This window comes from Trifolium pratense, linkage group LG3, assembly GCF_020283565.1.
Source record: "Trifolium pratense cultivar HEN17-A07 linkage group LG3, ARS_RC_1.1, whole genome shotgun sequence".
NCBI lineage: Eukaryota > Viridiplantae > Streptophyta > Magnoliopsida > Fabales > Fabaceae > Trifolium > Trifolium pratense.
Window position 1 is genome coordinate 23,878,041 of NC_060061.1, and position 17,362 is coordinate 23,895,402.

Here is a 17,362-nt window from a genome sequence, read left to right on the forward strand (position 1 = left end):
ATGTTAATGTTGTATTTGATGTTGTATGTGTAAGTGTCAAACTTGATAGTATGGTGATATAATTTTCATAGAGGTCCGTAGAAAAGTAGAGGTTCGTAGACTGACAGAAGAGCAAGTCTAGAAGTGGGACTTTTTCAAATACAAATGGAATCCGGCCTTAGAATCTTTCTTTTTTAAAAAAATTTAGTATCCGGCCTTAGAATCGACTAAGGATTCGTTTGGTTCAATTTTTTTTAGGCTTATGCAAACAGCTTATGCAATATAAATTAAGTTTTATGCTATTTTATAAGTTCACACTAGTGAAAATTGTAATTTTATAAGTTATTTTATCATAAACTATCTTGATAAACTTAAAATAATATATAAAAATTGCATAAGCTGTTTGCATAAGCTCTAAAAAAAAGTTGGGGCAAACGAGCCATAAGTGGTTGATTGTATATGAGCAAGATAATGAGCGGGAGGTGGAGGATGGTAGGTGGAATATTCGTATATTTTTGGTTGTTATTGTTAACATCAATTCTTTTTCATGTGAACCGGTCCATCTCGATTGGTTTCTATTTTATAATTTTTTTATAAATAAAAATTACGTTAACAATAATGATCTTATGCATGTTCTTTGATGATGATGGTTGATATCATTATATTAATCGATAAGAGACTTTTTATATTTCTTGCATGGTACCACTTATATATTATCAAGGAGGACTTTTTTTTCTACCATCTGTATCTTGTTCATTAGATTAAGTAGGTCCATGAATCATAAGATGTACAATCTTTACTAGATAATATTAATTTTTTAAACGAGTTAGACGGGATGAGCCAACTTAAGACACTAAACCTAAAACTTTGGCGTAGCCCGTCAAAAGTCGCGGGCTAAACAGGCTCGTCCGACGGGTCCGTTCCGTTTTGTCACACTACTCATCTCAATGTCAAACAAACATCTATTACTAATATATTAAAATCGATTACCACCAAAGTTACTAATTTATTATTAATTTCACTAAAAAAAAAATTAAAAAAAAATATAAAGAATATATAAGATAAATACAAAAAAATATAGAAAGTATATAAGTTAAAAACCAAAAAAAAATGATATATCCCTATAAAAAAAATGATATGCTTAAAAATAAAAACAAAACAGATTATAAATTGAAACAAAACAGAACAATTTATATGCTTAAAAATAGGAATAAAAAAATTATAGAAAAAACTAAAAATAGGAATAAAAAATTATAGAAAAAATAAGATGAATATGCATAAAAATAGGAATATAGAAATAGAAACGTAAACAAATATTTATATATAAAAAAACATAAACAATATTTTTCACCCGTAAAATAAACAATATTTTTCATTAAAAAAACATAAACAATACTATTACGAAATTTACTACTAAAAAATATTACTAATAATATACTAAAGTTATTGTAAAAAATATAATAATAAATTTATTAATAAAAAGTTTAATAAAATTAATTACTATCAAATTTACTAAATTACCCTAAATATTCCTAATCAAATTTTTAATTTTTTTATTAAAAAATATACACGGGACCATTATTTTGTTGAGGGTAATTCATTGTAACCAATGTTGGTTACTTGTAACACAAGTAAAATAGTTAGTTAGGTGATTTTATGTGATGAGTTGTGTGTTTGTTAGTTTTTCTGTTATGTTAGTTACTTGATCTTAGGGAGTTAGATATGGGTAGTTACTAGTTTGTTAGTAACTTAACCTGTAAGCAACACATTATAAATAATGGTGTAAAGTGACATTGTGATATAGTGAGATCAATAACAATAACTTCTTTCTCTCTTAATTCTCTCTCAATTATGTGTGTATGTTCTTGCTTTAATTAAGTTCCAACAATGGCATCAGAGCAATTGGCTATTGATCTATGGGGTTTCAATAATGGCTTCCGCAAAAGAGATTACTTTTCAATCAAAGAATTGAGAAGTGGGTGGTGAGGAGGATGCAAGAAATCTTTGGTTTCTGGAGAGTGCTGGAAATGGTGCAAAGAGGTATCCAAGAAGAGGAAGATAGCGCTTCCTGCAAGAAATCCGAGAAAAGATGAATTTTCAAAGGAGTTCTTCTACCAAAAGTGCAAAAGAAGCGTCAAAATATTCAAACAAATATCACAGTGGAGCCAAAGAAGAAAGGTGCTGCTTGGCGAAAAGGAAAGTGAATTGCTTACAACAGTGGTATCGAGCACAACACACAGAGAGAGATTTTTAGAAAGTGAGTCTTGATGATGAAGTGATTCTGAATGTTGAGGTAAAAAATGTTTAATTCTTTTTTCTTTTTTTTTTTTGGATAAGCAAATGTTTAATTCTTTGTTATGTGCTCGTGTTTATTCTTGCAAAGAATTGTAAGAATTTGAAGAAGATTTCAGTTATGTCGTAATTATTCGGTGTTAAGTGTGTTCATGCTGTCGTAGATTACAACAACATTATCAATAAAATTTCTGTTAAGATGAGGCTGTTGGAACAAAATTGAAATTTAAATGTTCCCCCTGAGCTTATTAAAGTTTTGATGATAACAAAGTATTAAATGTACAATTGGAGATACTAAAAATTTATTTTAAGTGTGCAGAACTAAATTAAAGATAAGTTCTGAAGAAAGGCCAGAAGATGAACGCTCAGAGGTTCATAATGATTCAGAGGATATCAACGTCAGAAGTTATGTCTATCAGAGGTTGAGAACCTCAGGACTTGATAATTCAGAAGTTAGCAAAACTCTGAATTGATCTTGGTTTCTGTGAAGAATTGTTCATGAAGGTCAACACTTTTACCAATGAATAAAACGACCTCTCAAGTAGATCAGAACAGCATCTTACATTATTCCTAGTCTCTAGGAGAGAACGTGACTTGTCTGGTCTCTTAGCTTAAAATGGAAAGTCCTCTCTGCATCAGGTCAAAGTTACTGAAACTCTTACTCAGTTTTGGATTACATCCAAACTGTATCAAGACATATGCAAGAAGACAAGCTTATCTTCATCAACGGTTATATGCAACGTCTATTTCTCTCAATGATATAAATAATAGATGAAGTGGATTGCATAATAACAACATACGCTCGAACAAGCTATCATCTCACAATTCAAGAATACAAACACTCATCCTCTGAACCGGGAATTCTATTCTTACTCAAAATACTTTGAAGTCTTTGTGTACTCATTGTATTTTATCATTAAGGTTCTTTAAGTGAATTTTATTACTTTCAACAAACTTTATTTTCGTTCTTAAGTTTGAGAAGTCTCTTGCTGAGTGCTTGAGCATTGTGTAGAAGTCTCTTGTTGTGTGCTTGAGCAATTGTAATCTTGTGTGATGATAGTGAAATCTCTTGGAAGTGCAAGGGGACTGGACTACTCTTGTTTTGTTGAGAGGAACCACTATGCAATGAAGAGAAGGCTGTTCAACAGAATAAAACTTGTGACGGTGGAAAATTTGAATTTTGAGTTGGTCGAGATTTGAGAAGATTCAAGTTAGTGATGGAGCCTTGTTGGTGTAAAAAAGTGTTTCAAATTGAAAACTTTGCATCTTGTGATTGTGTGTTCATAGGGGGGTCTTTGATCCAACAATTGGTGAGTGTCCAGAAGTTAGAATTGTTGTTGAGCAGTGCAAGATGATAAAAAGACTTCATATTGATGGGTTGAGTCTAACAAAATTAGTGAAGATTTTGTTACAAAAGGTGTACTAATTTGCAAGATACTGTGTTGCTGCTAAGAATGCTACAATATAACACAGAGTTTGGGAGCAATTGATGCATACTGTCAGGATTTGGAATGGTTAGCTCTTTGTGGGACTGGTACATAGTCAATGATGCTGGTGGTGAGTGCATTGTTGACTAAGTGTAGTGCTGGTGGTGGCAAGAAAGTGTGCTTTAAAGGGCTGTCATGTGTCTAGTGTTTGGTTCGCAACATTTTGTTTTTTGAGTATTGTAATTTGGCTAAACCAAAGTGTAGAGACATTGGCAACAATTAATTAGGTGGTGTGTTGAGGGTAATTCATTGTAACCAATGTTGGTTACTTGTAACACAAGTAAAAGAGTTAGTTAGGTGATTTTATGTGATGAGTTGTGTGTTTGTTAGTTTTTCTGTTATGTTAGTTACTTGATCTTAGGGAGTTAGTTAGGGGTAGTTACTAGTTTGCTAGTAACTTAACCTGTAAGCAACACATTATAAATAGTGGTGTAAAATGACATTATGATATAGTGAGATCAATAACAATAACTTCTTTCTCTCTTAATTCTCTCTCAACTATGTGTGTATGTTCTTGCTTTAATTAAGTTCCAACATATTTGTCACTGATACATAAAAAATTGGATAAATATTTTTCATTTATAATTTATTCATTTAATAAGTTTTACTAGAAATAACACAATACTTTCACTTATTTTTTAACAATATTATATAACAAAATATTAAGTATTTTATTCTAAATAAATTTTTACCTTAATATAATGATAAACTTAAATATCAAATAAAAGTCAATAGACTCGTGCGAATGCACGGATCTTTTAACTAGTTTCTATTAAAAATAGCAAAAAAATTATGAATAGTAAATTAATTCTGGTAGTATTTTTTTTCTTCCGTGAAGTTAATTCTGGTAGTATTACTAATCAATTTCCATTTTATGAAATTGTATTAATGGATAGTACTAAAATAGCGTGTGAAAAGAATATTGCTTAATTAATTGCAATTTTGTTCTCCCAAGTTTTACAATTGTGCGATTTTAACCCCCTAAGTTTGACAACTATGTGATTTTGGCCTCCCAAGTTTCAATTGTGCGATTTTGACCCCCAAGTTTACACCATTTTGCATTTGCTAGTCCCCGTTAACTTTTTTAACTAAAAATTTCTCATGAGACATTTTAAAATTAAAAAAATAAAATAAAATAGTTTGAAAATTGAAAAAATTTCTATTAATTTTTTTTAATAAAAGGTTGAATAATTGTTTTTAAAAAACAAAAACAGTTTACAAAGTTTTAAAAATTAATTAAAAATTAGTTCATAAAAAACTAATTATTTTAAATTATTTTAAAAACTTTATAAACCTCTTTTCTTAAAAAATAATTATTCAACCTTTTATTAAAAAAATTAATACACTTTTTTTAAAAATTTTAAAACATATTTTAAATTTTAATTTGTTATAAAAATATACTTTATTTAAAAAATTTGACAAACTGTTTCTTGGAAAAACAATAATGATTAAACCTTTTAAAAATTAATACGATTTTTTCTTTTTAAAACTTTTTTTATAAAAAAAATACCACATAAGCAATTTTTAGTCAAAAAGTCAATGAGGGGCTAGCAAATGCAAAGGGGGTTAAACTTGGGGGGCCAAAATCACACAATTGAAACTTGGGGGTCAAGATCGCACAATTGTCAGACTTAGGAGGTTAAAATCACAAAATTGAAACTTGAGGGGCCAAAACTGCAATTAGCCAAAGAATATCAACAAACCATCAAAACAAAAAAAAAACAAAAAAAATAGCGTGTGTCATTAAATTCTCGTTTTTTTTAATCAAACAAACTTAATTTATTTCATTAACTACTAGTCATTACCACTTTTTCTCTTCTTTTTGATCTACGGGTGAGGGGTGTTTTAGGGTTAATTTAGTCTTAAAATCACCCCTCCAAATCGTTTTTCTTTCTATTTTAATTAAATAAGTTTGATTTCCACACATATTTAGTTTTTTTTGTTTGTTTTTGTGATTTCGTCACGTTTGTTTTTATTTTCCCGTCTTACTGCGGAGTATTGTTGTTCCGTCTTAGTGCGGAGTATTGTTGTCTCGTCTTGGTGCGATGTTCATTTGTTTCAGGTTGAAGATTTAGGCTCTGTTTTGTAACACAAATAAGCTAGCTTATAGCTTATTATATGAGCTTATAAGCTTGTTTCAAAAATTTAGAGGTGTTTGGTAACAAGCTTTTTGTACTAGCTTATAGCTTTTTTTCAGATGCTATTTCAAGTAACATTTGAGCTTATAGCTTATAGCTTTTTACACTTATTCCATTTTTACCCTTTAATTTAATAACTACCCACTCTAAAAAATAAACTACCCACTATCAATTATGTAATTTTATATTTAATAACTACTTTAAAAGCTAATTTTACCAAACACTTTAATTTCAATAAGCTAGCTTTTCAGCTATCAGCTAGCTTATCAGCTATCAGCTAGCTTATAGCTTATTTTTACCAAACAGACCCTTAGTTTGATCCAATCAATGATTTTTGGGCCAGGGCAAGCAGGGCCCGAGCCCAGGGCCCCCAAAAAACTGGGGCTCAATTTTTTTTTGGGTCCATCATGTTAAATTTAATTGGTTAAGTATTTGTGCTGAGATTTTGTTTACATGAATTAATGATAGCTCAGTTGGTTAGTGTGTAATTCCTAGCTTACTTGGAAGCAGGTGGGATTGGGTTCGATTCCTAGTTTTGGCAATTTTTTGTTTGTTTTATTTAAATAGATCAACTTTCAACAAATCACAATCAATATCACCATAAAAATTATAAATCAAACTAATTCAAAAATTATTTCTTTTTACAAAATGATGATTTTTTCTATAAATAAAATAACGTTATAACTCATAAATAACTTTACTACTTTATCTATATAAAAAAAAAAAAAACCACATTTTGTTATTTCTTTGAAAAATTTCTATGAAAATAAAGAATTAATTTATAAAATTAAATTATAATTTTTATGAAAAAACACTATCAATTTTTTTTTTAGATCATCAAAACACTGTCAATTTTTTTTAGATCATCAAGACACTATCAATTTTGTTATTTATTTTATTTGTTGTGTAAATGTTAATTTTATTTATTAATAATCAATTTCAATGTTGCGAAATATGACCTTTTTTTTATGTCAGTTACACATAAAAATAACTATTTTTGATGTTATTAACATTATTTACAATTTAAACAAATGATATTCTTTTTATAAAAAAATTGCATTTTTTATTAGGGGTCCATTTTTATTATTTGCCCTGGACCTCCAAAATCTCAGAGCCGGCACTGGATCCGAAGGCATCGATGTTCCAGACACTTCGATATAGTCAAATATGTAGGCTTATGCAACATGTTGTTTTATGCTATCAACACGGATGTTGTAAGTTTGTTCGCAGATTCATCCTTTTTGTTTTTAGATATTTTGAATTTGCATTGCATTGATGTACTCTTCTCAATTTGAATGAATGGATATCTTTTATTTAGTAAAAAAAGAACTACTAAATGTCAATACATAATGAAATAATCTCAAATCTATAGAAATTGGAAACTAGCCTGAGAATTGACCACCTTAGCAAGAGTATGAGCAACCGAATTTGCTTGTCTCCTAACAAACTTAACCTCAAAGTTTAGAAAAGACGACATATAAATAACAATATGTTGATCCAATCCTCTATATCTAGCTTCTTTCATGGTTAAAAGTAAAGTCCATGTTTCTCTCTCTAAAGTTGAAACCACATACTATTATCATTGTGTCATGTAAGCCATGAACTGACCATTACTATCATGAACACATAATCCTAATGAGGTTGTCCTTAAACTAATAAGGAAAACAACATCAACTTTATATTTTGCTCAACCTAGATCTGATTTTCCCACCGTAACAAACTTGGTTCTTCAACAATACCCAGACTGTTGTGTTGGACTTGATGAACCAAATACCAACTATATTCCAAGTATCGAAGGTCTGTCTTCCGAATTGTTTTAATTTCTATTAATAGTTTTTTTTTTAAATTCCCTTATTGGCAATTTCCGTGCTAAACTTACCTTTTCTCCAGCAATCAAAACAAACCTAGTGCGGCGGCAGAAGAAAGAAGTAGGATCCCGAATTGGTTTTATTTCTATTAATAGTGTTTTTTATTTTTATTCCCTTATTGGCAATTTCCGTGCTAAACTTATCTGTCCTCCAGCAATCAAAACAAACCTAACAAAATTTTGTTATTTTGTGTATAAATTCTTTATAAATTTACACCATTACTTTATAAATAAAGAAAATTACAGTTTGATATAAAAGGCAAAATTACATTACCAGTCATTTATCTTATTTTTTTGTAACAGTTTTGTCCTTTATCTTTTTTTTGTAACAATTTGGTCCTTTATCTTTTTTTTTTGTAACACTTTGGTCCTTATCTTATTTATTTATAAAAAATAAAGGACCAAACTGTTACAAATAAAAAAAGATAAAGGACCAAACTGTTAAAAAAAATGGACTAAAGTGTTACAAATAAAAAAAATAAAGGACTAAAGTGTTACAAATAAAAGATAAAGGACCAAAGTGTTACAAAAAAAAGATAAAGGACCAAAGTGTTACAAATAAATAAGATAAAGGACTTGTGGTGTAATTTTGCCATAAAAAAATAAACCACAAAGATATCGTATCATCAATTTAATGTTAGGACAAAACTTACATGCATTTCCATACATGCATTTCTTACTTTTCCACTCACAAAGAGGTGGTTATTTGTGTTTTTTCATTTTGAAAAAATAAAAGAAAATTATTTTTTAATAAAAAAAACTACCTCTTTGTGAGAGGAAAAGTAAGAAATGCATGTATGGAAATGCATGTAAGTTTTGTCCTTAATGTTATTATTATCCAATTTAATAGCTTCCATATATGTCAAAACATTACCGTTTGTCATTAATGTATGATACTCAAAAAGTGATATCACAATTGGAGTAAAATATGTATGAGTTGCATAAATATTATATGGCATTGTAGGGACCACTTGTTAGTAATATATGATACCCAAAGTGGTATCACCATTGGAGATGCTCTTATGAGAAGAGAAATAGGATCCCATAGTTTCTGCTAGGACTCGACAATAAAAATAATATCAAATTTATATTATTTTTAATCATACGGGAAAAATAAATAAGACATTATTATGAGTCTTATGAGAACAATAAACATAACTTATAAGCAAAATTTATACACATATAAATATTATTTTAATAAAATGTTCAGTGATAGAGTGAGTCTCCATGGGCGGGGGATAAAATCCCGCCCTCAATCCCCAAACCTCTATCTGAGGGACTTTTTCCACCAATCCTCATTCATACGGGAAATACTCCGCAATCAGGGATTCCCATGTGACTTATTAAATAATAAGTCATACTTAATTATTTAATTATTAGTAATTTACATACCTAATTACATTCCTAATTTGAGAAGTTTTTTTTTTTTGGTACAATCAGAAGAAAAAAAATTCACATTCCTAATGTCAGAAAATTGGTTCTAGAATGTTTGGGTATGTTTATAATCTCTAAAAATTGTTTTTAATATAAAATTATTCAAGTTAAAAGCTATGCACATTTGTAGAAAATATAAATAAATTACACTTGTTAAAATTGTTTTTCATTAATATAATTTAAAAGGGCATAAACACCATAAATTATTTTTTCTTTTCCTTCTATTAAAAATTATTTTCTTCAAAAGCTAATTAAAATAACTATTTTATTTTCAACATAAAAATAAATTTCAAGAAAATGTTTTTTCGAGAATAGCTTACACATAGACCTAACTATAATATATAAAATCATTTTCTTAAACTATCAGACTGCTACTTTATCTATTGTCAAAATAAGATTGCTACTCTTAGATATATATGAGAGTACTATGACGTGCTTATATAAATTCTTCGGTATACATTTAATTAAAATTTTCGGTAACTTCTTGAGAGAATGGGAGGTTGCGGTTGATCATACGTTACGGAAAGGTAACGCATGGGCGGACGTGTTGGCAAAGATGGGTGCTTTATCTGACTCACCTTTAGTGAAAATTTCTATTCCTCCTAGTGAGCTCTCTATACCTCTTCTCGATGACACGTAGGGTGTAGTCTTTATCCGGGAATAGTTTCTTAGTTTTTTTTTTTTTTTTTCCCTTTTGTTATCTCTACTGTAACTAAAACCACAAGACTTAGAAATTCTGTACATATACTTAACTCAAATGTAGTAGACCAAACATGTAATACTTATGAGGGATTCACATAATTTTATTCCCAGAAAACCAAGTATACCAAAATATAACATACCAGTACTACTGTAAGATTCTTACAAAGCAATAAAAAACACAACTTGACCTACAAGTTGAATGTTCATCAGTACAGCAAATCGATTTACAAAATGGTAGTAAAGATATGTTAATCTGATAAACTGATAACAATGACCACCAACCTCCATATTTTCTAAACTGATACTAGCAATAAAGTTATAAAGAGAAAGAATAAAGAAACTGCAATAGGCACTTTAAAAAACTCAAAACAAATTAGTAGTAATATACTCATTCAGAAATCCAACCATTTCTGATAATAGACACATGTTGCTGGAGAGACAGCCCCATCTGGTGAACAAAAGCTCATTCGTTGACAAGAAAAACATGGAAAGGAAGTTGAGTCGACCGATTTCTTTCCCCCTTTAACTACGCCCTTGTTTTTGCATATGTAACAAGTTTTGCCAACGGGAATAGATGCAAAATCCCCATATCCGGTACTTGTCATCTGCATTATCTCATTATCCAAAACCAAAGTTTCCAAAATCCCTTTTATTTGTTTTTCTGTGACTTCAGTGGTAAAAACTCCGGTCTTTTTACACCACTCTAAACATCCATCACATGTAGAAACTCTCTGCATGGAAATGCATTTCACGCACACTTTCTTCAAAGCGTCTATAAGTTCCTTATCAAGATTCCCATCACTATAAAAATGCCCACCGGTGATTTCCTCGGAAGGTACAAACTCTGTTGCCATGAAGTGTTTTCTACCTTTGTTTTGAATGGTAGGAACTTCCTTTACCATATCCTTGGACACAAGTAGCTTCAGGAATTTATTGACCACAGTAGGAGGAAGATTTGTTTCTCTTTTCATTTCTAGTGTCGAGATCCCTATGTTTGTTTTACTACGTATGAGATTATAGAGTAGACGCTCTTCATTTGTCAAGGAGGGCTCAGACACTCTTTGTCGTTTCCGTTGAGGGGAAACAGATTCTTGCAAACGATTCATTCCTTGCAGAAAAAAATGTCAAGCAGAGTGTAATTAATTACATAACTCAAATGGTTAATAAAAATTAAAAGTGCTTCACAGTTTACATTCTCAAGTAAATAATACTTTCATGAAGATGAAATTACAAATTAAAATGTTGAGTGAATCATAATAGAGAATCTTTAAACCTGTCCATCTAAAATATTTAACATGGAAAAATGGAAATAGACACATAATGATCATTATTTTAAGACTATGACTTACTATATGACAAATTCAAACACACAAGAAACAGCAGAATCCAAAATTCATAAGGAACTTGTCAAGCAGTGTTTATTTTCAAGGAAATAGTACAATACTAAAAGAGATAAAGTGACTAGAAACCTTCAACTAAAACACTAATAGCCATGAATCATGATGAAAAAACAAAACAAAAAAATTGCTTATTTTAACTAATAGCCAAAATATTTAACATTTTACAGCTTCCACTTCCTTTATCTTGAATGTGAAGTTGTGATATTTTGAACATAGACTGTCCAATACAATTATACAACCCAAATATAACAAAATATAAAACAAAAACACATGAAAAGTTAAGAGTAGAAAAATAGTCCAACAGAATCAAACACATCATGGCAATTTAGGATCAGCCATCTTCTTTGCATAAGAGAGGAACGCCAGCTTTTGTCAAAGTTCACACAACACACTAGTTCACATACCACACAACACACTAGTTCACATACCTATCAAGCAGAAAAAGTTAACATACCTATCAAGCAGAAAAAGTTAACATACCTATCAACTAGACCCCGACATATACACAGAAACAGCTCATTAGTTCAATTGCTTCATGTTCCTAAGGACCTAATAATGCACAAAAGAATGAAGGTTGAGGAACTCAGCAAACAACAATCTGCAAACATGAGTTATGGGATCCATTTAGTGGCGGAGCCAGAAAATTTATAAAGCCTGAGCAAAATCTCACTTGTAAACAAAAATCTCAGCTGTGCACCGAAAAATCTCAGCTTTGCCCTAAACTAACCCCTAAAATACCAAATTTTTCACCAGAGCCTGAGCAAGTGCCCGGGCTGGCCAGGCAGTGGATCCGCCACTGGATCCATTCAATCCCTAAAACAGAACATACCTATCAACAGTTCCATGTCATGTGTTGCCATTTTTTTTTTTTTGGTTATCATGATATAGGTACAACATTTCCATGGCCGGTAGTAACGACTAATCTCCTCAGGAACCTGTGGGACAGACAAGGTGGGTTCTCCCCCTCTCAATCAATTTTTTTTTCCATACGCGGGAGTCAAGAATCGCTCCACTGACCACCTGCTTAAGGAGACCAAGACCCTTACCACTTCGACTAAATCATTCTTGGTGTCATATGTCATCATTTATTATTCAATTTTTTTAGAATTACTATTCCCAAAAATACCAATAATAAAAAAGATAACCAATTTAACACCCGAGGATTTTTAGAAGCTCTTCTAATAAGTTCTAAAAGAACCGATCCTAATTCCCGGATACCCACAATAACTTAAATTCATCTTAATGAAAAAACTATCCTTGAGACAAAAGAAATTATGGAGTCACAACAATAAAAGCAGATAACATTAACAACTACAAGTCATATAGTATTATTCTCTCATCTTTGATCTTTGAAATTAAAGACTAAAACCAGAAAACTAAACAAAAATTTACATATTATCATAACAGTACCATATTTATCAGCATTTTTCATCTTTTCTTTGGACATGGCAACAACTTTAGGTGTCTGCACATGAAACAAGACAATTATAATTACAACTTGCAAGAAATGGTTAAACTCCTAAAACAAAATACTACTTATAACAAACAAATCAATCAAAGTAACAAATTGCATACACAAAGAAAACACCATTATAACAACCAAAGCAATAAAATCAGTTTTGACCTAATTGGTTTGGTAATAAAGAGAAACTAACGATGGTGAAGATTTTCGGTAATGGAAATTGAAGAGAGGAAAAAAAACTCTAATTACCTCAGTTTTGAGCGAAGTGGAAAACAAAATAGTGGGGATCGATAATGATAAAGGCAAATTGCTAACCGTCACAAAAAAAATTACTCTTCGATTCAGCTTCAACTTGCTTATAAATTAGTCTCACCGTGTTATGATATAAGCAAAAAAAATTATTTTCATACTTAAAATATGATAATTTTAAAAATGATTTTTTGTGTTTTTGATGAAATAAGGTTTATTGGAAGATGTAAAAAGAGTTTTTATTGGTTATTGATTATGGGGAAAAATGAGAGAGAGAGAATAAATTAAGTAAAAGTCTATCTTGAAAATGATAAAAGTTGATTTTTTTTTCCTTATAATTTGGGACATGAAAAAGTGATTTTTTTTTGCTTATATAATATGGGACGGAGGGAGTATAAATTATGTTTTATAGCTTATAAGCTAACAAGGATACATTTGGATTCGATTTTTTTTTATTTTATTTTTAATGACGGATTTAGTTTATTTGTGTTTATGAAAATAGTTTAGGTAAATAAATAAAGTTTTATGTTAATTTATAAATTTTTACTAACAATAATTCTATTTTTATAAATTGTTTTTTCATAAACTACCTTGAATAAGCTGTTTTGCATAAATTCAAAAATAAATCAATTCAAAAGGACCCTAAAACTATTTGGTAGAAATCTTTTTTACTTATATAGCTTATTTTCCGGACACTATTTCAAGTAGCTTATAATTTATAATTTTTTCTTCCACTTTTATCCTTATTATTTTAACTAAAATCCACTTTTACCCTTTATAATTTATTTTAATTTAAAATAAAAATAACTATTTGCTTAGAACATAAACCATCTTCCATTAATAATAATAAAAAAATACAAAACATGTCCTATTCTTACAAGTAATTTTTGCCTTTTTGAGATGCTTGTTTCATAAATAAATAAAAAATAAAAATACATTTTTGTTTTTTCTACAGGTATATATTATATTGTTGATAAAGAATATTGTGATAAAGAAGGATATTTGATGTTTTATCTTAAGATATTATTTTGATTATTGTTTTGGATTAATATAATTGTACTTTAGATTATTTTTAATTTTTTTTAGCAAGTATAGTTAAAGATTATCTTAAGTTTTACAGTATATTATATGTTTAGTGTAAAATTGACATAATTGTGTCGAATATACTTTATAATTATGTTAAGTATATATTCACTTTGACTTGTAAGATATATAACATTTTTTTGATAGAAAAAGATATATAACATTAAAATAAAAATAAATTTAAAATAAAATAAAATTTCAGCATACATAAATAAATTTAATAATAATATTGATAAAATATTAATAATCATATATCAAAGATAAATTACATTAATAAATTTAAATTATTATCTTAAATATAAATTTTATTATTAATTAATAATTAATAATGTCTTTTTATCTTATAAAAAAAATATCTTTTTATGCCATTTTACAATTATCAGCTAATAAAACCGTTAATTTTACCACACTTCAAATAGAGCCTTGGTGAGGGTGGATGGGTTTCATTCTTAGAAGGATTAAAAATTGGTATTTTGTTTAGTTTGTAGGGGTAGGGGGATAATAGTAAGGTTGTGGGGAAAAACTTTTCTATCATATTAGAAGTTGCTAACCCTAGGTCTCCCCAATAAATGAGAGGGTTTTTTTTTTCTGCAATAGCTTGAACAGGTGTTCACAGTCCGCTTCAAATACAATCTTCCTCTTTTTCAGTTCTTGAACAGGTGTTAACTTTTTCAGTTCTGGCCCTTGTTGGTCTTCACCTTCATATTCATTTGATCATGCTCTTTTGAGTTTGTGTGTCTTAGATTGAAAGGTTCTTTTGTTTCTTAAGTTACTCTAATTTCTTCCGTGCTTCAGGTACTTGGTTAAAGGAATTTGTTGTTGATAAAGATGGGAGATTTATTCTTACTTTGGTGTAATCATTAGTTGTTTGCTCGTTGTAGATGTGCAAGTTAAAAGCAAATTTGTGCTTAAAAGTTGTATCTGTTTGACTGTGCATTAATTCTATATTTCCCCCCATAATGGGTATTCCATCTCCTTTGCGTTTGATCTGCTAAAAATAAGGGACTGTATAGGACAACTTCTGGAGAATTTTTTTCTCTACCCCAACAATTATACCTCAACCCCTACATTTTGTGTGAACTGCCTATTTTGTCCTTGTATATAAATAAAAACTATCATTTTTATCAATTTGCTTTATATAAGTTTTAAAAAGTTTTCCGGTATACTAATAAGAACATCATCACTATTCACTTCAATTTCACACCAATTTCAACATCATCAACACTCACACTCCTATCAATTTTTCTTTCAACATAATCATCAATTTTGTCACCCAATTCACTACCTTTAGAAATTAGACTCCACATCAGAACAATTCGATTCAAATCTGGCCAAATTATAACTTCTCCTTCTGGAAATTATCACCGCCGCATGTGGAGTCGGAACAGATCTAGAAGCAGCGGCAGCAGCAAGAGCAACACGTGTTTAGCATTTGGTGTAACACGACCGAATAAAGATGAGAATGGGCGTGGAGGTTTATCGGGTTTTACCCGAGAAATTGAAACGGGTACGGGTTGAGGGAAACTCAATGGGTTTATTGTGGTTATTGTTGTGATGCAGAGAAAAAGGAGGAGAAGGTGATGATGAAGATGAGGAAGTATCACAGTCGTTGAGAATTTCGTTGCCGGTTCAGTGATGAGTGGAGATCGGCGGCTTCGGTGTCGTCGGGAAGGAACGAGCGAAGGTCGAGCTCCATAGTAGGCACTTGAACTGAATTGGTCAAATTGATTTTGATGATAGCTTTGTCTTCCAAAAAAATGTAGAAACCGATAAACTAATCATTATTAGAGGTGGGAACAGGCCAGGCCGGCCTACATGGCCTTAAGGCCTAGCCTACATAGGCTCAGGCCAGGCCAGCCTATTTCTTTAAATAGAGCAGGCCAATGCTTTTTTATAAGCCTATTTAGCTAAAAAGGCCAAGCCGCAGGCCATTAAAAAAGCCTTTGAGGCCTACTAGGACGGCCTATTTAAGTTAACATGAATAATATTTTTATTACGATTATTATTTATATATTAAAATTTATACTTTGATTAAATTATAAATCTATTAACTTTTTAAGTAATTTAAGTTTATTAATCTACATTAGTTTTTAACATATATAAATGTATTATTATAAACTAGAATTGAAATATGATGACATATATAGTCAAATTCTCTAAAATATCAAATGGAACATTATTTTATTAGTTCATAAGTATATTTCAAAATAAATATAATTATTTATTTAAATATGTTCATATGAAATAGGCTTTTAAACAGGCTAACAGGCCACATCAGACTTTCAAAAGGCCAGGCTCAGGCCTAGAATTTAAGCCTATGATAGGCCACAGGCCAGACTCAGACCTTCGATTTTTTGACAGGCCAGGCTCAGGCTTGGCAAAGCCTAGCTCGGCCTAGCCTATTCCCACCTCTAATCATTATAGGAGCAAATGAAAATTGATGTTGAATCTGATTTTTTGAGAACCACATCAAAACATCGCGTTTTCTCTGGTGTAGAACTGTTAATTGTCTATATGCTGTTCATGAAAAAGCTAAGAAATTCTTCATTCAATTCTTGATGTTCTGCTCGGTGAAGATTGAAGAAATTATCAACTGTTCCGGGTTGAATTTTGGGAAAATTTAATATACCAGAATAGTTTTCCAGTGTTCTGGTTTTTTGCTAAAAGTTGTTGTTCAAATTATCAAATGAAAAAAACAAAATTAGTACCGGAACACATTGGTAGAGTGGAGGGGATGAATAGGGTTTCCGGAAAAATTAAATAGAGGGTAAAATTGGAATATCAGATTATTTGTAGGGGTGGAGGGATAAATGTAGAGGTAGAAAAAAAAAATTCCAACTTCTGTCGTACTGTGTTTGATTTTAAAACTGTTCCTGGTACTGGACAAACATGGGCCAAGGGACCGAACAAAACTTGAAATTCTTGTCCCCACAAAATCACGGGACAACTTTTTGTCATCACCACAATTGTCTTAAATACCAAACAGTGTATATTTGGCTTTTGTTTTAAGCTTTTTGAATGAATGAAGTTTCTCTTGTTGAAAAATAAAAATAAAAACCACAATCTTTTTAACAACCATGGAATGGTACATCACAGCAACTTTTGTTTTTGTCACACCAATCTTTAGAAACAACTACATCTCCTTCAATTCCCTATGGAGGTTTATAGCTATATAGCATACATCCAACATGTTCTTAAACCCCTCTGCATTTTTAGAGGAAATAAACATCTCCCATGCCTTCATAAGGCCATTTTAAACTTTGACAACA

General features: G+C 30.3%; 1 protein-coding gene across 4 annotated transcripts; it reads right to left on the reverse strand.

Annotated features, from left to right (window-relative positions):
• Nucleotides 1-9,998: 9,998 nt before the first annotated feature.
• Nucleotides 9,999-13,137, reverse strand: LOC123914403 (DNA-directed RNA polymerase III subunit RPC6-like). Of its 4 annotated transcripts, XM_045965543.1 has the most exons (4): nucleotides 13,011-13,118; nucleotides 12,710-12,764; nucleotides 11,780-11,848; nucleotides 9,999-11,007 (listed from the first exon to the last, which is right to left on the reverse strand). In XM_045965543.1, the coding sequence occupies exon 4, from the start codon at nucleotides 11,003-11,005 to the stop codon at nucleotides 10,292-10,294; it is 714 nt and encodes a 237-aa protein (XP_045821499.1). In that variant the 5' UTR covers nucleotides 11,006-11,007; nucleotides 11,780-11,848; nucleotides 12,710-12,764; nucleotides 13,011-13,118; the 3' UTR covers nucleotides 9,999-10,291. The 4 variants fall into 4 exon arrangements, with proteins under 4 accessions (XP_045821499.1, XP_045821497.1, XP_045821498.1 ...); XM_045965541.1 differs by lacking the exon at nucleotides 11,780-11,848 and having other exon boundaries at nucleotides 13,011-13,137; XM_045965542.1 differs by lacking the exons at nucleotides 11,780-11,848; nucleotides 13,011-13,118 and adding an exon at nucleotides 12,924-12,948.
• Nucleotides 13,138-17,362: the final 4,225 nt, after the last annotated feature.

What these genes read in the sequence shown, in the direction of transcription:
- LOC123914403 (XM_045965541.1), bottom strand. Translation starts at nt 12,746, where the DNA reads ATGTCCAAAGAAAAGATGAAAAATGCTGATAAATATG. An exon ending in GAAAAATGCTGATAAATATG is followed by an intron (nt 11,008 to 12,709) that starts GTACTGTTATGA and finishes TTTTTCTGCAAG; the next exon opens with GAATGAATCGTTTGCAAGAA.